Source organism: Sorex araneus, chromosome 1, assembly GCF_027595985.1.
Source record: "Sorex araneus isolate mSorAra2 chromosome 1, mSorAra2.pri, whole genome shotgun sequence".
Classification (NCBI taxonomy): domain Eukaryota; kingdom Metazoa; phylum Chordata; class Mammalia; order Eulipotyphla; family Soricidae; genus Sorex; species Sorex araneus.
The window spans coordinates 1,990,979-2,012,032 of record NC_073302.1 but is presented as its reverse complement, the minus strand read 5'-3'; the positions used below and the strand labels follow the sequence as shown (position 1 = coordinate 2,012,032).

General features: G+C 66.3%; 1 protein-coding gene across 3 annotated transcripts in view; it reads right to left on the bottom strand.

Moving 5' to 3' along the window:
• AK8 (adenylate kinase 8) overlaps nucleotides 1-21,054 on the bottom strand; it is a 61,922-nt gene that overhangs the window by 15,531 nt on the left and 25,337 nt on the right. For all 3 annotated transcript variants that reach the window (XM_055126623.1, XM_055126487.1, XM_055126559.1), the window contains one exon: nucleotides 11,874-12,015. In XM_055126623.1, coding sequence (XP_054982598.1) covers nucleotides 11,874-12,015 — 142 coding nt within the window. The remainder of the gene's footprint in view (nucleotides 1-11,873; nucleotides 12,016-21,054) is intronic.

The window sequence follows — 21,054 nt, the reverse complement described above, 5'->3', positions numbered from 1 at the left end:
GGGGCCCGAGAGTCTGCACTGTTCCTTCCCCAGCGTGGCGCCCCGGGAGACCACCCACATGACAGCTCAGCCAGGCAGTGGGTGCAGCCTCACAGCTCCCCTCGGGCGCCCTGGAGCATCCCGCCCGGTCCCGCGCCAGCAGGGCCCAGCAGCTTTGTACGTCTGAGGCCTCTGTGCCGCTATGGCGTCAGGGTCTCTGTTCCTCCCCGGGAGCATGTGGCGTGTGGGCGGCACCATGCTCCACCCAGGCCCTGCAGTGCCCCCCACACCTCCCTGAGCTTTAAACTCACAATCACCTGTGGGTATAGTCACACGCGGGTGTGAAGGGCAGCGCCGCCACCTCTGCCTCTCTCCCACCTAGAGTGTCTCTGTGTCCGTCATTGGTGGGCGCTTTCGTCAGCCTTGGGCTCGGACGTGATGGGGGAGGGGTGCTTTGACTAGAAGTTCCCAGTCGTGACGTGTCCGGGATAGGGAACACTCTCCCGGGTCGCGAAGACCATCCGCTCCTGCCCACTCTCCTCAACGCTGGAAGGCCTCGTCTTTCAGGGCTAAGCAGTTGGGCCGTTCGGGATGGGTCGTTTCCTACGGGGCGAGTGGCCAACGGAAGCCACTTTCCCGGGCGGACATGCCGTTGCCCCAGGGCCACCCTTGGGAAGCCACTGCTGGCCCCTGATTATAACAAGCACAAGCAGGGGGCGAGCAAGGGTCCAGCGGGAAGGGACTCGGCCTTGCGTGGCACTGACCCGGGCTCGATCCCCAGAATCCATAGGGTCCCCCGAGCACCGCCAGGAGTCATTCCTGAGTGCAGAGCCAGGAGTAAGCCCTGTGCATCGCTGGGTGTGACCCCAAAACAAAACAAAACAAAACAAAAACCTTTTGCGGGGATGGAGTGACAGTACAGTGGGTTGGCTGACCCAGGTTCAATCCCTGGCACCACGAGGTGCCCTGAACCCCTCCAGGAGTGACCCCTGAGCACTGCCAGGTGTGGCCCTGAAACAAACAAACGGAACAAAAAGAACAGCCTCTAACTCTCTTGTTCCTTTGTTTCCCATGCAGGGTCGCTCTGCCTCTTGTCCGGGCCACTCTGTATTATTTTCTTTAATCAAAATCAGAGGCCGAGACTATCACTTCTCAGTCGTTCTTTCTGGGGGGTCGAGTTTTCTCTGAACACCCGCATTCCTTCCATTTTTTATTCCTTTCTATCAAAAATAAAAGTAACACACTTCTCCTTGTGCAGACACAGCCTTTGCCTAGTAATTCCCTGATTGGAAATTTTTCCTTAAAAAAAAAAAAAATCTGTTGCTACATCATTTCCAATAGAAAAATCTGGAAACATCTGTCTGCGGACAGAGGCATTGAAGCCGACGTCAACACAGCCGCACCTGCTCTAGGTAACAGTTTCCCTTGTGTGCCGTGTGCAAACACTTAATGAACCATAACTTAGGTGCCGAGAGAGGGGCTCGGGGTTCCCGTGTGTGAAACGCAGAGTCCGGGGCCCCGCAGCAGGAGTTCCGGTCCCTGCCCCTCACTCAGGAGAAGGAACCTGCCAAGGCCAACGTGCTGTGACAGTCAGGCGCGAGGGAGGGCTTTCAAGTGGCCCCAGGTCCCGTGGTCCTCGCCGGACAGCTCAGTGGGTTCGAGGGTTCCTGGGGGACATGCCCAGCCCTGGAGACGCGGCTCAGCTGTCCCCCGACAGCGAAGAAGGACCCCGAGGGGTGGAGGGAGGGTCCGGGGCTACGGGGATCGCCTGGCCAGTGCTGGGGAGCCCTGAGCACTCCTGGGTGTCCGTGCACCGAGGGACAGGCCAGGAGGAAGACAAGGAGGAAGAGGGGGAGCGTCTGGGAGCACCCCCAGAGGAAAGTCTGCCCGCTGGGCACCTGGGGGATTGGGGGGGGCGGGCTGGGGCAGGGCTGGGGACTGGGGTCGCCCAGCCACACCCTCCCCATGACCTAAAGGGCCAGGCCCCGCCACTCTGAGCCCTAACTTGGGGCAGTAAAACAAGAGACTTCGACTAAAGATCTCAGAGAGTCCTCGGATTCTCTGCGGGCGGGAGATGGAAGGAATGGAAGGTGTATGCCCCTGGGCCTCGGGCCGGGGAACCCCGAGCACCCGCGCCTCGAGGGCAGGGACCCCACCGTGCACACGAGAGGTGCAGGAGAGAAACTGGGCAGGGGGCCCAGGCCCAGGAGGCCACATTGGAGCATCAGGGACACCGAGCCCTTTCTAGAATGTTCTAGAAAGTTCCTTGCAGGTGGTCACGAGCGTGTCCCCAACACAGCCCAGGCTGAGAGCCCCGCATCCGCTCCGGGAGCTGAGCCTTCCTCTTGGCAGCCACCGGCTCCTTCGAGGTGATGGAATGGCAGCTAATTAATCACCCTGTCAGGTGGGCTGCCCCCATTAGCGCCCCCTCCCTGGCAGCTCAATTAACGGCCCCAAGCCTCACTGGCCTCTCCTCCTCACTGGCCCGAGCAGCGCCTGTTAGTCGCCTAATTGGGCCTTCAGCAGGGTAATTAGACGCGATGGCGTCCATTAGTCGTACAAGGCTAATTACCGTCTCGCAGAGACCACACTCCCAGAGCTCAGTGCTGAGGGCGCGGGAGGGGCGGGGCGGGGAGGGGCGGCGGGAAGGTCTCGATCCGCAGCCCTGCCCCTGCAGGAGCACCAGTCGGGACTCCACGCGCAGAGCTCCGGCCAGGGACAGCCCCTGGGCTCAGCCTCCGCGCCCCGGCCAGGACTCCCGGTCAGCACCCGAACCCCAGGGGCACTGGAGCCCGGCCGTGTAGACGCGGTCTGGCCTAGAACTCCAGACACTCAGGGGGACACCGCCCAGGCACTAGGCGAAGCCTGGGCCCCTCCTGCACCCCGCCCACCTCCCCACCCTCCTCCACCCTCCTCCCCGCCCCCCACCCTCCTCCCCTGCCCCTCCCCCACCCTCCCCTGCCCTCCCCCGCCCTCCTCCCTGTCCTCCCTCCCGTCCTCCCCCCTCCGCCCTGCCCTCCCCCCGCCCTCCAGCCCGTCCTCCCTCCCCTCCCCATCCTCCCTCCTGCCTCCCTCCCGTCCTCCCTGCCCACCCCCATCGCAAAGCCTCTGACCAGCTTTGTCCACTACAGATGCGGTGAGAGCCCAGCCCTTGGCACCCATGTGGCCGCCCCTGGCCTGGGCTGCTCCCCACAGTGCTCCTGCCTCCCCGCCCCCCTGCCGCTTGCATGACCCTCTGAGAAGGTCAGTCAGGCGCAGGGCTCACGCACCTGCCTCACCAGCACGGTCTTGGGGGTCCTGGGGTTGCCGGTGCCCTCTTGTGCCCTGCCTCGCTCTGACTGCTGCCAAGCCAAGCCCGATGTGGGCGCGCACCACAGAAAGGGGCACAACCCTCCCAGCGACACCACGGGGGACAGGCTGCACAGAGAGCACCATGCGAGCCTGGCAATCAGAAGGCAGCCCAGGGAGCACTGTGGTGAGAGTGTAGCCCGGGGAGCACTGTGGTGAGAGTGTAGCCCGGGGAGCACTGTGGTGAGAGTGTAGCCTGGGGAGCACTGTGGTGAGAGTGTGGCCTGGGGAGCACTGTGGTAAGAGTGTAGCCCTAGGGAGCACTGTGGCAAGTGTGCAGCCCTGGGGAGCTCCGGCGTGTTTAGTCCTTCAGGGAGCACTGTGGCTAAGCATGTGAGCACCGGCCTGTCTGTCCCACCCCCACCCCCATCCTGGTGACACGGTCACCACCAGCACAGAGAGAAGCCCAGCTCAGGCCCACGCCCACCCTCCTGGCCGTCCACGCACGGCTGCCCAGCGTGGCCGCGCGTCCCAGGAGGCCCTGCTGATGTCCCTTCAACCTTCCCGGCCCTCCTGCCCCCACCGCGACCTCCAGGACCCCCATGCCTGAGCCCCGACTCAGCTGTCACCAGCCTGAGGCAGACACGGGTTCTGGAGTCACTCACCGTGCCTCCGGTCAAGGTCATGCCCTGCTCACACGGGAGCGAACGGGCTCAGAGACCAGGGCGCCTGCCCGGAGGGCATCCTGGAGGAGGTGACCTGCACAGGGAGCTTTCAGAAGACAGGCTTGGCACAGCCCGACAGGGAGCGACTGTCTCAGGATCTGGGAAGAGCGGGGGTGGGGAGGGAGGGGGAGGCGGGGGTGGGGGGGTGCAAGGACACCCCTGCTCGGCCCGCACCTCCCCACTCTGTGAGGGGCGTCTGGGTCTGGCGGGCACGTCTCTGGGCCTGCGGTCTCCCGCCTCCCCCCAGGCCCCCGGGACTCGGGCTGCGCGTCTCCTCGGGGCGGGGTTCGAGCGCGGCTCCTGCTGGGCGGCTGTGATGTCCCCGAGGCGGGTGCCAGGCTGGCCCGCGCCCGCGCCCGAGTTCAGCAGTTCAGAGCTTGATTTACGCCTCCGAGGGAGCCAGGAAATTGAAGCGCCCGCCCGCGTCCCCGGCCCCGCGGGGAGGGAGAGCAAACACGGCTTCCGCGAGTCTCGCCCAGGGAGGCGCGGGCTGAGCGCGGGCCCCGCGCGGCGAGCAGGGCCTCGAAAATGCCACGCGCCCGGCGGCGGCTGAAGGTCACCTGTCACTCACCAGCCTCGGGATTGCTTCGGCGCCTGACCAGCGGCCGCGCCCACCCCCCCAGACAGCCTCGAGGGAAACGAGGCGGAGGGGAGAGAGCCAGGCGGGGCGGCGGGTGACGGTGAGGGGGACGCAGTCGGCCTTCACGGGGCCGGGCCAGCCAGCCCGAGAATCAAAGGGACCCCATCAACGCTCAGGAGACCCCGGGGCCCTGCCAGCGCCTCTCAGTCTAAGGACCCCGTCCTGGGGTGCCGGGAGGCCAGGGGATGTGCAGCTGAGCCTCTGCCACCAGGCCGCCCGCCCGGGTTTCTGGGACAGGCAGACCGGGGAGGGTGAAACGTTCTCAGCCACGGTCCCAGCCATGAGGCGGGGAAAGGGGGCGAAGGCGGGGGGATTTCAGGGTCATTTGCTGCCCAGCTTTCATCGGCGTGTTCCGAATGCTCGGAGGGGCCAGGCGGGCGCCAGGAGCTGAACACCCCGAGAGTCCAGGCCCCGCCCCCGCCGACGGCCCAGTGACCACCCTCGGCCAAGGGTGCCCCTGTGTGGTGGGGCTGACCTTCTCGTGTGTCTTTGGTCACTCCTGAGGGTGCTGGGGGCGGGAGGGGCCTGCACTGCAGCCCCCGGCCTGGGGGGGGGACGGGGCCTCCTGCCCGAGGGCCCACCCCCCACCCCCCGCCCCGCTTCAGGCTGCTGCTCCCCCCCCCCTGGCTGTCCCCCAACCCCGGCCTCCCGGGACCTTCCCCACGGCGGGCGTGTTTGGTCCCCGCTCTGCCCCGCGGTCTGCCTGCAGCGGGGACGGCCCCCCCCAGAGGCCCCGGCCAAAGGACCATGCACATCCGTGGCCGGTGGACTCTGAGGAAGGAGCCCCGGCCTCCGGCCCGGCCAGCACAGCCCTCCAGTCCCCGGCGGCCCAGGACAGCGGGACCGGCCGTGCGCCAGCCGAGCTCTCTCCGGCGAGCGGCTGCGTTCCCGGCTCTGGGCCGCCACGCGTGTGCACACGCAGTGTTGCCTGCGGAGACGATGGCTCCCGGAGAGGCGGCCGCTGGCCAAGCGTCCGGGGGCTGGAGCCACAGCACAGCGGGGAGGGCGTTAGCCTTGCACGCGGCCGACCCGGGTTCGATTCCCAGCATCCCATAGGGTCCCCTGAGCACCCCCAGGATTGATTCCTGAGTGCGGAGCCAGGAGTAACCCCTGTGCATCGCTGGGTGTGACCCAAAAAGAAAAAAAAAAAAGAGCATCTGATCAGGAAACCGAGTCACTGAGCAGGAGGCCGGCACGGCCGGGCCGTGAGGGCTGGGAAGGATGGGTGGGGGCAGCTGCCGGGTGTGGGCACCGAGGGGGCGGCCGAGGGCCACTGACACGGGCGCCCCAGGCCCCGGGGGCCCCACTCCAGAGCCACGCCTGGGTCTCCCCAGGTGCCAAGGGACCCCGGTGGTGAAGGAGACCCAGGGCCCGGCCCGTGGGCAGGGGGTCCTGCCGGCCCGCCCCGCCCACGGCGCTGCAGGCTGTGCACGCGCGCCCCCACGCGTCCGGCTGGCGGCCAGGCGGGGTCGGCGGGTTCTATTAGCTCAATTAATGAGGAGTGCGGGAAGGCTAACAGGCTGGCCGGCCGGCGGCTCTCCCGGCGCTGCCGTAATGGAGTTATTAACCTGCGGCAGCCGCCCGGCCCGCGGCTGAGCCCAACTCCATCTCCCGGTTCAGGGCTCCATTAATGGGCTGTTTATTAACCCTAATCCACGGCGGATCAGGCGGGGAGCTTCCTGGGAGGGCCACGCAGGAGTGAGGGCGGGCGGGAGCCTCTCTCGCATTTTAATGTTCCTCCGTCCCTGGGCTCCACGTCCCGCCTCCCGCTCGGCCCGGGACACGGCGGCACACGCAGCTGGACGGAGCCCGCTGCCACCCGCGGCCCTCTCCTCTCCGGCAGGAGCCGGCCCAGGGACGCTCTGCAGCCACAGCCAGCGGCGCCCCACCCCCGCCCCACATCACAGTGACCACCACCCTCCCGAGGGAACAGGCTGCCTAGCGGGCTCAAGGTCCTGGGTTCAAGCCCCAGCCCTGCTGCCTGTGCCCCTCTGGGCCGCCGGGTTCTGAGGGGAGAGAAGCCGGCAGGGCTGCAGCGAGGGGACAGTCACAGTGGACAGCAGCATCACGGTCAGCCCCCCGGAGTCGGGGCCCGGCCTGTCCACTCCTCAGCCTCACAGACCTGCGGGGTCTGAGCGAGAGGTCAGGAGGGGGGGTGGGTCAGCACGAGGCAGCCCAGGGGGATCCCCAGGGCTCACCCACACCTGCACATACACACACTCCATACGCACACACGCACACACAAACATGTATGCACACACATGCACACACGCACTCACATACACACACACTCACAACCATGCACACACACGTACACGCATGCACACACACTCACAACCATGCACACACACTACACACACATACACACACTCACAACCATGCACACACGTACACGCACACTCACATACATGCACATATACGCACACACGTGTGCACACAGTACATGCACACATACACACACACAGACACAGTTCTCTCCAGGTTTACTTTGTCGCTGCCAGAGCAGGGGTGATGCCCATGTCACAGTGGGGAAGACTGAGGCGAGAGGCCGCCTCCGGGCCAGGGTCAGCGAGTGGGCACTGCGGAAGGCCGCAGGGCCCCCGTATTGCCAGGATGGGGCGCACACGCCTTAACTGAGCAGGACTGGGGCGGCCGGCAGGAGGGCGGGCAGGTGGTCCCTGGCCCCTCACCAGGTCCCGCTGCCTCGCCCCACCCGGGCCAGCCCCACCCTGTGGCCTCTGCCCAGAGAGGCGTCGGGAGGGAGAGTCGCGAGGGCGGCCTGAGGGCCCCAGGACCCCCGCACTCACCCGGCAGCGACGGGGCCCCCAGCCCTAAGGCACAGTGTAGGGGGGGAGGGGAGCCCCTCCCTCCTCTGCTCTCTGGCTCCAGGGGACGGGCCCGGGCCCTCGCCCAGAGACATGAGCACAGGGCCGGCTGGAAAGGCCACGTGCCCACCAGTGCTCCATAGCGCCAGGCCGACAGCCCGGGGGAGGTGACTGGATGTCAGGACGAGGATGATCAAGGGGTGGCACCATAGGGCCAGGAAGAGTGCACAGCGGAGGGCACCGGATTTACAGGCAGCTGACCCAGGTGCGATCCCAGCACCCCATAGGGTTCCCCGAGTACCACCAGGAGTTAGCCCCGAGCACTGCCAGGAGTCAGCCCTGAGCACAGAGCCGGGAGTCAGCCCCAAGCACAGAGCCGGGAGTCAGCCCCGAGCATAGAGCCGGGAGTCAGCCCTGAACACAGAGCCAGGAGTCAGCCCTGAGCACAGAGCTGGGAGTCAGCCCCAAGCACAGAGCTGGGAGTCAGCCCTGAGCACCGCTGGGTGTGCCCCAAACCCAGACCAAGTCATGGCCATACTCTGAAAGAGCGAGATCAGCCAGGCGCCAAGATGTGGCGGAGCCGGGAGGGCTCCCGGGAGAGGAGGCAGCGGGCGGAAGGGCCAGGCTTGTCACCCTGGGGGTGAGGAGGGCCCGTGTCCTGGGGGGCGGGTGCGGACGGTGACGGGAAGGCGCGGCACAGGCGGCAGGGCAGCCCAGCTCAGCCCCCCCGCCCCAGCCCCGGCACCAAGGGGTCCCCGTGCCCGGCGAGGGATTCCTGAGCAGAGGATGAGCCTGAGCGACGCTGGGCAGGGCCCAGACAAGCCGGACGATAAAATCAACACACTCGAAAGCAACACCCCGAGCCCACACCGCCCTCCGCGTCCCGGTGCAGCCGCGGACACGCAAACCGCGCACCCACACTGCAGCCGCCAAAGTGCACCAAGCGGCAGGAGGGACGAGGCTGGGCGGGTGGGCTGGCCTCCGCCCGCTCCCTGCTCGCTGCCCGCCCCCGACAGTGCTCCTCCCCATGGCAAACATTCATTTTTGATGAGAGCCGTGTGCCAGCCTCGTGCCGCACGATGAATTACTTCCCAGACGGCAGAGGAGGGCTGGGCGGCCCCCGGCCCTTGTCTCTGCCGCCCGCCGGCCCGCACGCCCTTCCTCACCCTCATTACTACGTTTTAACAAACTTTATGGCCCGTTTTATTTGTTCTCAAATAACTTTCTCTCCGCCTTCCCGACACATCAATCACTGGGCTGGCTGCCTCCGGAGTGATCCGGAAACGGGGGTCGCTGTGGCTCTGCGGAACACAATTTAGTGCTCTGTGCCCGGCCCGGGCAGGAGCCGCGGCAAACGCCACGCCTGAGCGTTCCCCGTTCGTTAGCTCCGAGGAGAGATTTATATCCGACCGAGAGACAATAACTTTGCCTCCTGATAAGTCAGAGGGTCTATTTCTGGCGCCAATACCCAGAGAAACTGCCCTTCCCTGCAACTCTATTTACTCGTGCGAATATATTTTAATAATAAAATTGATATATATGTAAATTTATTTTAATCTAATTTCATCGAACACTCCCGAAAGTCAAAAAAAAGGAAATAATAAAAAAAAAAGAAGAACTCTTTGTGGAGGGTTTCGGGCTGAGTTATAGATTTGTGTGTCACACTCCCACGTTGATTTCTCAGCCATAATTCTGCCAGGATTTCCTCCTGGCGCCGAGAACGGCAGCCCGCCGCCCGCCCGCTTCCTGGCCGGCCCGCACAGCCGGCAGGCCTGACGCCGCCCGCTCTTCCTTAGCTGGCGCGGGGGCTCGACGGGGTATTGTTAGAATCGCTTTCTGGGTACATCATTGAAAGGTCTAACCGACCGCGAGGGGCCGAGGGGCCCAGGGGGCAGGGACCCGCCCCACCTCCCCCCACCCTCGGGTCCGAGAGACTAACTCGGCTGCTGACAGAATCTGCTTTGTTTGCTTTTGCTCTTGGCTCCGACCGGCGGTGCTCAGGGCTGACTCCTGGCTCTGCACTCGGGGGTCACGCCCAGCGGGCTCAGGGACCTTTTGGGGGTCGGGGGTCAAACCCAGGCGTGCACGAGAGGGAAACGCCCGCCCCGCTGGACTGTGGCTCGGCCCTCGGCGGGGTCCGGGGGGCTGCTCTCGAGGTGCGGGGGCTGGGGAAGGGTTTCCCTGCAGGCCTGCCTGGGCCAGAGGCCCGGAGCACCCTTTCCGGAGTGCTCATCAGCGCGGGGCTCGGGAGGCCAACGCGGGCCCCCGTCCAGCCGGGCGCTTCCCGCCAGCCCTGAGGGCCCCTGGGGCTGAGCATGGAGGCGGCCCCGCACCCACCCGCGTTGGCATAAGTCATGATGGGCAGCCTCGTGGCACCTTGACCCCACGGAGGGGTGGGGTGTGGACGCAAGGTCTTGCTCCCCCTGCCCCGGTCACCAGGGGGCGCTCTCCCGCCCAGGGCAGAGCTTGGTGTGGAGCCCGTGGTTCCCCACCTGACCTTGGCAGCCCAGAGCCATCTCTGCCTCTGTCAGAGGCCTGGCCCGGGCTGCGGGCGCCCCAGGAAGTGCCCCTCCCCCGCCCGTGACGCTCTGCGCTCAGGAATCACTCCTGGCGGGGCTGGGGGACCCTGTGGGATGCCGGGGATCGAACCGGGTCAGCCGCCTTCGTCACAGGGGCCCTCCCGGCCCGGCTCCCCTCTGCCCTCGCACCCACTGCTCTTATCACTCAAAGGCCAATGAGACTCACTAAAAAAAAAAAAAAATGCTGGCCAGGGGCCAGAGCCGCCAGAGCGGGGAGGGCGTGAGCACCATGTGCTGCCGGCTGGGTCCGGTCCCGGCACCCCACGTGGCCCCCAGCCCCAAGCACCGCTGGGCGCGCCCCCTACAGAAAATAAAGCTAGGAACGAGCCCGAGCGAGTGCAGTGGGTGGGGGCTTGCCTTGCACGCGGCCGGGCGTCTGAGGCCCCCAGCGCCCCACGGGCCCCCCCAGGCCCTCCCGTGGCCCTGCAGAGCCAGAGTGAGCCCCGCGCCCGGTGCCCCTTCGGGAGGGAGCCGGGAAGCCCGGGACGGGCAGAGTGAGCCCCACTGCTGGAGTGACCAGAGGGGCCATGCGGTCACCTCGCATCGTGCCACGCCGCGGGGCCAGCGCGACGGGCCCAGACTCGCGCCGGCCTCCGGCCGCCCCGGGGAAGCTGCCGGCTCGGGCCCAGGACTGTCCTGCAGTCGGAGCATCTGATCTAATCTGCTAAGTGACCTTGGCCACACCTGCCAGGTCCCATCCGTCAGAGCCGCCGTCCACAGGTGCGGGCGCGGGGCCGCGGGGTGGCACCACGGGCCCTTCAGAACGTGAGAACGGGCGGCAGGCCCTTTGGCAGAGCCTCGCTGTGGCTTTCTGGAAAATGCAGCTGGGCCGGAGCTGGCAGAGAGACGGCCCCGAGCAGGGCGCCCAGCACGGCCCGTCCAGTGTCATCAGGCAGAGAAGTGTAAAGGCGAGAAAGGGGGCGGCGAAGTGGACGTGTCTGCCCGGCCACAGAGCAGCCGGCGGGAAGGCTGGCACCCAGAGGGGGGGGAGGGGGAGAGGGAGAGGGAGAGGGAGAGAGGGAGAGAGAGAGAGGGAGAGAGAGAGAGAGGGAGAGAGAGAGGGAGGGAGAGAAAGAGAGAGAGGGAAAGAGAGAGTGAGAGGGAAAGAGGGAGAGGGAGAGAGAGAGGGGGAGAAAGGGAGGGAGAGATGAGGGGAGAGAGAGAGAGGGAGGGAGGAGGAGGGAGAGGGAGAGAGGGAGAGAGGGAGAGAGGGAGGAAGGGAGGGAGGGATGGAGGGAGAGAGAGGCAGGGGAGAGAGAGGGAGGGCAGAGAGAGGGAGAGAGGAAAAGAGGGAGGGAGGGGAGAGAGGGAGAGAGGGAGGGAGGGAGAGAGAAGGAGGGAGGGAGGGAGAGAGAGGAAGAGAGGGGGAAAGAGAGGGAGGGGAGAGGAGGAGAGGGAGGGAGGGAGGGAGGGAGGGAGGGAGGGAGGGAGGGAGGGAGGGAGGAGGAGGGAGGGAGGGAAGGGAGGGAGGGAGGGGAGAGGGAGGGAGGGAGGGGAGAGGGAGGGAGGGAGGGAGGGAGGGAGGGAGGGAGGGAGGGGAGAGGGAGGGAGAGGGAGGGAGGGAGGGGGGAGGGAGGGAGGGAGGGAGGGGAGAGGGAGGGAGGGAGCTTTAGCAGGAGGCCGAGGTCAGAGAAGCCGGAATGTGTGTCACCCCTGGGAATCGGAGGCGGGCGGGGGCGGGACTGTGTGTCCTACCCCAGCTCGGGCGGGGCTGGCCTGGGATTAGGCCGGGCCCTTGTGGCCAGCGCTGGCCTTTGGGGGCAGCCTCCAAGTCCCGCAAGCACAGCGTCGTCCAGAAGGGGGCGCTGTCCTCACCCCGCCCAGCCCGCCCGCTCACCTGTTGGGCCTGTGGCCGAGGTCGTCGAGCAGCCGCGCCTGGTCGGGGTCGCGGGGGAAGCCGTGCAGCACCCAGCCCCTCTGCACGCAGTCCGGCCGGTCCAGCCGGGGGCCCAGCGCCTTCATGATGAGCTTGTCAGGGACTGCAGGGAGGGGGGGCGTCACTCTCTCCTCCGGTGGCCCCGCTCCCCAGAATGGGCCCGGGTCAGAGAGAAGAGTGACCGCAGGCGGAGTGGACGCGGCCGCCAGGGAGGGGCCAGCGGCTGGCCCCCGGGACCACCCCGTGCTCAGACTCAGATCCAGTGTTTTTCTTTGGGGGGGTCACACCCAGCAATGCTCAGGGGTCACTCCTGGCTCTGCACTCAGGACTCACTCCTGGCGGTGCCCGGGGGACCCTATGGGATGCCGGGGGTCGAACCCGGGTCGGCCACGTGCGAGCAAACGCCCTCCCCGCTGTGCCGCGTCTCCGGCCCAGGGCCAGCTTTGCAGTGCAAGACCTCGGGGGTCTCAGCCCGGACAAGCCTTTTCATGCTCTCCCCCTCGTGCTCGTGGCCCATTGGGGACCACTGCCAGCATCGCCCGGGCCCGGGGTGGCCCCGGGGTGCCTGCCCGGACCAGCCCCGAGGCGCAGACGCCCTCACGCGTGGGGACACTCGCCACTACTGACTTCCCGGAACTTCTCTGTCCCTCTGTCCTGCAGTGGACGTCCCTGGGGCCGCCCGTGCCTTGCGCAGACACCACCGCCCTGTGGGCCGCCCTGCAGCAACCTTGGGCTGGGCCAGAGGGCGCAGGACTCCTGCTAGAAGCTTCCAGAAGGCCCAGGGTGACAGCGGGGGCGCAGGTCACGGCCGTGAGCAGGGCTTCTCCCCGTCCCGCCTTCCTCCCGCCCTCGGACTGCAGCCGCCCCCCCACGCGCCCCTCCCCCGCTGCCGCCTGCCTGCAGAGGTGCAGTGCCTTCATCTGCTCTTTGGTTTGGGCTGATGCCCTGCTGTGCTCAGGGCCTGCTCCTGGCTCTGTGCTCACGGGTCACTCCTGGCGGTGACGAGAGCCACACGGGGCGCCGGTGATGGGACCCGGCCGGATGTGTCCAGGAAATGCCCTCACCCCGTGCTGCCTCCGGGGCCCCGGCTGGTACATATCAATACAGAGCGCGCGCGGGCCCTTGATCACGGGTCACCATCATGCTCATCACGTGTCACTACCACACTTGTCACGTGTCACTATCTCGCCAGGTCATGTGTCACTATCATGCTGATCACGTGTCACTACCATGCTGATCACATGTCACTATCACGCACATCACGTGTCGCTGTCGTGCTGTTGCGCCTCCTGCCCGGGGCTGCAGGAAGCCAAGTGGCCCTGGGGCCCACCCTGATCACGGGGGGGGGGGGGGGCTGCACCCCAGGGTCCCCAGGCTGCTCCTCCCGTCTCCAGGGGCCGGGGTCTGCCCTGGCCAGCCTGGCTGCTCTGAGGGCGCCCAGGCACGTGTCCGGCCGGGGGGTCCCGCCCACCCCACGCTAAGCCCCCGTCTCCCGTCGGCTGCCTCTCTCCCTGCAGGACCTGGCCAGCGGCTCCGCACAAAGGCCACTTTTCTGCCACTGAATTCTCACTGCGCACAGTTCAGGACCCCTGAGGGCCGGGGAGACGGCCCGCGGGGCCAGTTCAACCCGCCCAGACGCTGCCAGACCCGCCTCACCCCTGCCCGCTCGGCCTCAGGAGTTGGAAAGTTGCCGCCCTCTGCTGGCCACTTGGGGAACAGCATGAGGGTGGCTCCCAGACCCCTCCCCGCTCTACGGCCCCCCAGACCCCTGGCCCCCATCCCTTCGCTTCACACCTGCGTTCCCTGCACACACAGCTACACCCTCACACACAACCCTGCACAGCCACACAGCAACACGCACATGCACGGCTCACACCACTGCACACAACACACATCTACACACATGCACAGCTCCGCCAAAGTGGGGGGTGGGAAGCCAGCGGGCTGCGGGCGGTGGGCACAGTGGGAGGCTTCAGAGGGGAGGGGGCACAGCCCTGGGGCGGGAGCGGACCCCAGCACCCCCGGGCCCCCCAGCCCCCTGCAAGGCCCGGCGGCCCCAGGCACTTTGTTGTTCTTTCCTGCCACCTGCTGGCGAGCTGGGGCACTGCATCCACATTGCCAAGGCCTTGAGCCGGTAGATCCCCCTGCGGGGTAGGCCAGAGGGCGCAGGACTCCCAGGCTGGGGTGCCGCAAGCCCCCTGTGGCCGGCCTTGGGCGCAGGGAAGAAGAGCAGCAGCCTCGGGAGCACTGCAAGGCCGTGCCGTGCCGTGCAAGACAGCACCGCCCGGAAGTGGATATTTTCCAGCCCCCCCCTCCCGCGGCTCCCCCCTCCCTGCCACGTCTCCATCTCGGGCTGCGGGCAGGGCTGAGGCCGGGAGAGACGCCAGGCCCGGCCCGGCCCCTGCTCCTCGCTCGGGAGGCGCCTGCCGCACTCAGCGGCCAGAGAGTGCCCCGGAGCCCTGCCAGGAGTGACCCCTGAGCACAGGGCACAGCCAGGTGTGGCCCAAGGCCTCCTCCACACACACACACACACACACACACACACACACACACACACACACACACACACGGCAAAGGGGAAGAAAGAAAAGGAAAGAAAAAGCAAAAGCGGGGCTGGAGCCTTGGCACAGCGGGGAGGGCGTTTGCCTCACACACAGCTGGCCCGGGCTCAATCCCAGCATCCCATAGGGTCCCCCGAGCACCACCAGGAGTCATTCCTGAGTGCAGAGCCAGGAGGAACCCTGAGCATCACCGGGTGTGACCATCCCCCCCAAAGATAGAAAGGAAAAAAGGAAGGAAGGAAGGAAGGAAGAAAGAAAGAAAGAAAGAAAGAAAGAAAGAAAGAAAGAAAGAAAGAAAGAAAGAAAGAAAGAAAGAAAGAAAGAAAGAAAGAAAGAAAGAAAGGAAGAAAGAAAGAGAGAAAGAAAGAAAGAAAGAGAGAAAGAAAGAAAGAGAGAAAGAAAGAAAGGGAGAAAGAAAGAAAGGGAGAAAGAAAGAAAGGGAGAAAGAAAGAAAGAAAGAAAGAAAGAAAGAAAGAAAGAAAGAAAGAAAGAAAGAAAGAAAGAAAGAAAGAAAGAGAGAGAGAAAGAAAGGGAGAAAGAAAGAAAGAAAGAAAGAAAGAAAGAAAGAAAGAAAGAAAGAAAGAAAGGGAGGAAGGAAGGAAGGAAGGAAGGAAGGAAAGAAGGAAGGAAGGAAGGAAGGAAGGAAGGAAGGGAGGAAGGAAGGGAGGAAGAGAGAAAGTGCCATTCAGGGGCCAGAGAGGCAGTACAATGGTCAGCGCTCTTGCCTTGCCATGTCCAACCCAGGCTGAATCCCTGGCGTCCATATGGTCCCCCAGCCCTGCCAGCAGTGATCCCTGAGCACAGAGCCAGGGGTCCGCCCTGAGCACCACCTGGTGTGGTCCAAGACAAAACAGCAGAAGGAGCCGTTCAACTCGACGGAAAGAGAGGCCCTTGGCCAGCAGCACGTCCCCGGCCGGGCCTGTGGGGACCCTCGAGGACTCCTGGTTCCTTCCTTCCTTCCTTCATTCATTCCCAGCCAGGCGCCATGGCTCATTCATTCATTCACCAACCTGAGCTCGCCGACTTCCTCCCGCCAGCCCTGCGGACGGACAGAGCTGAAGGGCAGCCCGTCCCCTCGCGGGCAGCCGCCAGCAGGAGCCGCCCCGCCGGCCGGCCTGTCACGGCGCGTTTCACAGCTGAGCGGCCAGCGGGGCCTCTACCCATCTCCCACCCGCGGCTCCACCGCGGCCTCCCAGAAACGTCTGCGCGTGCAGGAACACGGCGGGGCCAGGGGTCCTCGAGCTGTCAGGGGTCACTCACAGCCTGTTTCCCCGCTGACTCGCAGCTGCCCGGCCTTGGGGGACCGTGACCGCACCCCACTTGGGGTCAGGGCCGGACGCTGACTGAAGCCCCGGGGAGAGCGTGCTCTGTGTGCAGTGCTCCGAGCAGCCCGAGGCCCACCCCTGGCCCTGAGATGGAATCAAAGCACCAGGCGCTGGGTGGGGGCGGGGGGGCGGGGGGCACAAACCTGTTGGCAGACAGTGGGCGGCCCCCCCTTCCTCCACCTGCCCCTAGCAGGGCCCGACTTCCATACGGAGACCTTTGTAGCGGCCCCGGTGGGAAAGCCCAAAGTGTGACTTGAAAAAAGGAGCCGCTTCAAAAGCACTGTCACGAGGTGAGGGAGCCTTTAAAATGCATAAACGCCGGGCGTCTGTCCACCTGCCTGCGGCAGCCCGCGCCAGCAACACGGGACACGAGTGCAGCCGGGTGCGGGGAGGGCCAGGACGCACACATGAAGTAAGAGAGTCAATTAGTGTGTCTTACTGCTCGGACTGTGCGTGCCGGAGCCCGCAGGCCCACGTGCCCGCGTGTGTGCGTGTGTGTATGTGTGTGTGCGCGTGTGTGTGTGCGTGTGTGTGTGTGCGTGTGTGTGTGTGCGTGTGTGTGCATGTGTGTGTGCATGTGTGTGTGTGCGTGTGTGTGTGCATGTGTGTGTGCGCGTGCGTGAGTGTGCATGTGTTTGTGCGTGTGTGTGCGCGTGTGTGCGCGTGTGTGTGCGTGTGTGTGTGCATGTGTGTGTGCATGTGTGTGTGTGCGTGTGTGTGTGCGTGTGTGTGTGTGCATGTGTGTGTGCGCGTGCGTGTGTGTGCATGTGTGCGTGTGTGTGTGTGCATGTGTTTGTGCGTGTGTGTGCATGTGTGTGTGTGCGTGTGTGTGCGTGTGTGTGTGCATGTGTGTGTGCATGTGTGTGTGCGCGTGTGGGGGGTGTGCATGTGTGTGTGCACGTGTGGGGGGTGTGCACGCGCATACACACAGGAAAATTAAAGAAAATGTAGGTTTTTCTCCTTCAATAATAAAAAGGGAGTTGCACCACAGCCCCCGAAAGCTTGTGAAAAATTAAACTCGACGGATTCAAACTGTCCTATTTCCACTTCAAAAGCGGAGAGGCGCTGAGCGCTGCCGACCCACCATCAAACGCCAGCACCCTGGAAAGTTTCTTTACAAAAATAAAGGCTCGGCTCCCCCAAGCGCTGCAGCGGTTACTGTGCCCGCGTCTCTTCCTCCCTAATTATACCCCTGTGAGTCTATTAATCAAACTGGTAAATTATTCAGCGAGGCAGGCGCCGCCCGCCCGCCGCCCCCGGGGGCCCCTCTGCTGCTCAGCCCGGCTCAGCGCTGGGGCGGCCGCTTCAATCCAGAAAGTTCCTCCGCCCAGGCCCCCCCCCGCCCCCCGTCTTTCAACTCGGGGGCCCTTTGCAAGTTTTTGTCAAAAGAGAAAAGTCGGTCTCTCGCCGGATCTTTGGTGAGCGTTTAGTGATGAGAATATTAATCCAGCGCCCCCAGCCCCAGCCCAAAACAAAGGAGCCCCTTAGGTCGGGCTCCCCACGGGATGGGCTCATGGAAGGCTCTGGAAAAATGCTCCTAATCATCCCGATTTGGGTGTGGCAGGGGCTTGTTTGTGTTTGGGGCTGCCTGGGAGAGGCGGGCTCAGGGCCAGCCGAGGGGAGCACCAGCGTTCTCTGGAATCCTCCGGCCGGCCAGGCCAGGAGGCACCCGAGCTGGGGGGGGAGGGGCGCGCCTGTCTCCGGCCATGGTGGTCTCTGTGCTGGGGAGGCCCCGCACCCCCCAGCTGCCCCTCCCTGGGCCTGGAGGCGCTTTCGGGGGGCTTTTCCTTTGTTCCTGAGCCATGCCCATGTCAGCCAGACCCCTGCAGGAGCCCCCCAAGACCTGATGAGACCCGCAGCCCCCCGGCCGGGCTCCTCCTGGGGCCTCTCAGGGAGCCCGGGAGCAGGAGCCCTGGGTGGGGGCTGGGCAGCCAATAGGCATGGGGAAGGCGTGAGGGGACGCTTGTCCCTGCCCAGGGCTGCAGGGTCCCTTTAATTTTAGGGGCCACATCTGGCAGTGCTCAGGAATCACTCCTGGCTCTGTGCTCAGGGTCACTCCTGGCAGTGCTCAGGGCTGACTCCTGGCTCTGTGCTCAGGGTCACTCCTGGCAGTGCTCAGGGCTGACTCCTGGTTCTGTGCTCGGGGCTGACTCCTGGCTCTGTGCTCGGGGCTCACTCCTGGCTCTGTGCTCGGGGCTCACTCCTGGCAGGGCTTGGGGGACCCTGTGGGGTGCCAGGGACCAAATGCGTGTCGGGTGCACGAAGGCCAGCGCCAGCCCCCGTGCCTCTGGGCTGTGCCATGCTCGGGGCAGGGGCTGAGGCTGGGTCCTGGGGCCCAGCAGGGAGCAGGAGGCGCGGGTAGCCGTGGGCGGGGGCAGAGCTCTGGAGCGGCGCCGAGTGTGGACGAGGTGTTGGCAGCACCGTGAGGCCCCGCAGCAGAGGGCAGGCGGCCGCGGGAGGGCCAGGGACAGCTCGGTCAACTGGCCTGGCGGGAGGAGAGCCGGGGGATGGGGGGAGAAGCCGCTGACAGGGGCTCCGGAGAGACGGGCAGGAGGGGCCGCGGTGGCCGGCAGCCAGGAGCGGGGGCTGCCCCCAGGACCCCAGCAGCTGGCCAGTGCCCGCAGGCGACCGCTGAGGAGGGCGCAGGGTGCGAGGGGGAGAGGCGAGGGCGTGAGGGGCCCGGGAGGGAGGGGGGGCTGCACATGGTGGGTCTGAGGCTGGAGCAACGTCTGTGTCGTGACTGTTGCCTCCACCCTCGGCTGAGCCCCTGGTGCGGGGGCACCTCCCCCTCCCCCCACGCAGGGGGCACAGGTGCTGCTGGGGCAGCAGTATCGGGCAGTGCCTGGGGCCTCACGGGGGAACCTAAGAGCTACCATGGGCGCCCGGCAGGGAGCAGGGGTGAGGAGTGCCTGGTGGGAAGCGCCTGGCGGGGAGCAGGGGTGAGGAGTGTCTGGCAGGGAGCAGGGTGAGGGTGCCTTTTGGGGAGCAGGGGTGAGGGGCACCCAACAGGGAGCAGGGGTGAGGAGTGCCTGGCGGGGAGCAGGGGAGAGGGGCACCCAGCAGGGAGCAGGGGTGAGGAGTGCCTGGTGGGGAACAGGGGTGAAGGTGCCTGGTGGGGAGCAGGGGTGAGGAGCACCTGGGGGGGAGCAGGGGTGAGGAGTGTCCAGCGGGGAACAGAGGTGAGGAGTACCTGGCGGGGAGCAGGGGTGAGGAGCACCTGGGGGGGAGCAGGGGTGAGGAGCGCCTGGCGGGGAGCAGGGGTGAGGAGCGCCTGGTGGGGAGCAGGGGTGAGGAGTGCCTGGCGGGGAGCAGGGGTGAGGAGCGCCTGGCGGGGAGCAGGGGTGAGGAGTGTCCAGCGGGGAGCAGGGGTGAGGAGTGCCTGGCGGGGAGCAGGGGTGAGGAGTGGCCACCCTGTCCAGAAGTGCTGTGAGGGATGGGCCGTGTTGGGGACAAGCCATGTAGCTCTTTTTCTTTTTTGTTTTTGCTTTTTGGGTCACACCTGGCGATGCTCAGGGGTTACTCCTGGCGGTGCTGGGGGACCCTATGGGATGCTGGGAATCGAACCCGGGTCGGCCGTGTGCAGGGCAAACGCCCTCCCCGCTGTGCTGTCGCTCCGGCCCCAAGCCATGGAGCTCTTGGCACCGCAAATAACCTCTGATGTGAGCAAGGCAGAAGCCGCCCCTGCCTGCCCCCTCAGCCCAGGGGCCCCCCGGGGCCCCCCAAGTGTGAGGGCCCGGGGAAGGCATCAGGACCCTCCTTCCCCCACCGGGAGTGCAACCCTGTCAGCACCTGCACCCACCGCTGCCCCCTGCTGGCCGCGCCCCGGAGGACACGGCCAGGAGGTGCAAGTGAGGGTCCCGGGTCAGACCCCAGCCCGGCCCCTCTGCCCTGGCACTGCCCGCTGGCCCTGGAGTCCATCCCCTCACGGAGGGGCTCAAACCTCAAGGGGCAGAGCGGCACCCGAGGCCGAGACTGGCTAAGCTGAGTCACCTGCCCGGCGACGTTCCGCCCCCGCGGGTCTGGGTCCCCCCCCCAGCCCTGAGTCCCCGCACCCCCCCCCCGACCGGAGCAGGGGGCCTCCGTGCCCGCCCACGGCCCCCTGCTGCACGTCGCTGCCTTAAGAAACTCCAGAGCCCCCGCCCAGGCGGGGCAGCCAGGGGGCCCGGGGGGTCTGCACCCCAGCCGCCCGCCCGGCCACGAGCACCCCAGCCGCCCGCTCGGCCACGAGCACCCCCAGCCATGAGCACCTCAGCCGCCCGCCCGACCCTGAGCACCCCAGCCACCCGCCCGGCCATGAGCACCCCAGCCACCTGCCCGGCCATGAGCACCCCAGCCGCCCGCCCAGCCCTGAGCACCCCAGCCGCCAAGCCAAGGCCGCTCCAGGCAAACCGCCCTCGGGGCCTCTCAGAGGGCGGCAGCCCCTCCCCGCAGGCCCTGGGTCCCCGAAACACCCGCAGACCGCACAAGCCTGACAGCCCAGCAGGACGGCAACACGCGCCACAGGCTCAGGACACAGCCACTCGGGCCCCCGACACCCCGGGGGGGCCCTGGGCCGCAGCCCGGCCTGCAGCCTCTCAGATTCCCTTCAATGGAGGTTTTTCTAAAAATAATGATAATAATCGCACTGGCCACTATTTGTAACAGGCAATGTCAGGCAGACTGCTCTGTGCTGGCTCTGGGGTGCAGCCGGCGCTGGGGGCGCAGGGCGGCAGCGGGACGGGGAGGGGGTCGGGGACGGGGATGGGGACTGGGACGGGGACGGGGACGGGACGGGGACGGGGACGGGGACGTGATGGGGACAGGGACAGGGACGGGGAGGGGACGGGACGGGGACGGGGACGGGGACCTGACTGGCTGGCTGCCCCTGACCGTGACCCAGGGGAACAGGACACCGCAGGGAGGGGTGTGGAGGGCAGGTGAGGGGCCCCCTTTCCAGGAGGCAGGTCACGGGGTCTAGAAAGCCGCCGGGTCTCGCTCCCCCCAGGGCCCGGCCACCCCCACAGGGACAGAAGCGCCCGCTGGCCGCCCTCCTGCCGCTGACCGGGCCCAGGGTCTGCTCGGGGCCGGGACAGGCGGGAACTCTGCGCGCGGCCACACCAGAGGCCTCGGGCGGCCCGAGACAGGACGGCGGGAGGCCCGGCTGTGCTCACTGCCCACCCGGGTCCAGCCCTGAGCCCACCAGGAGCACCGAGTCAGGAGTCAGCCCTGAGCACTGCTGGGTGTGGCCCAACGTCAAAACAAAAATCCTCAAAGGCA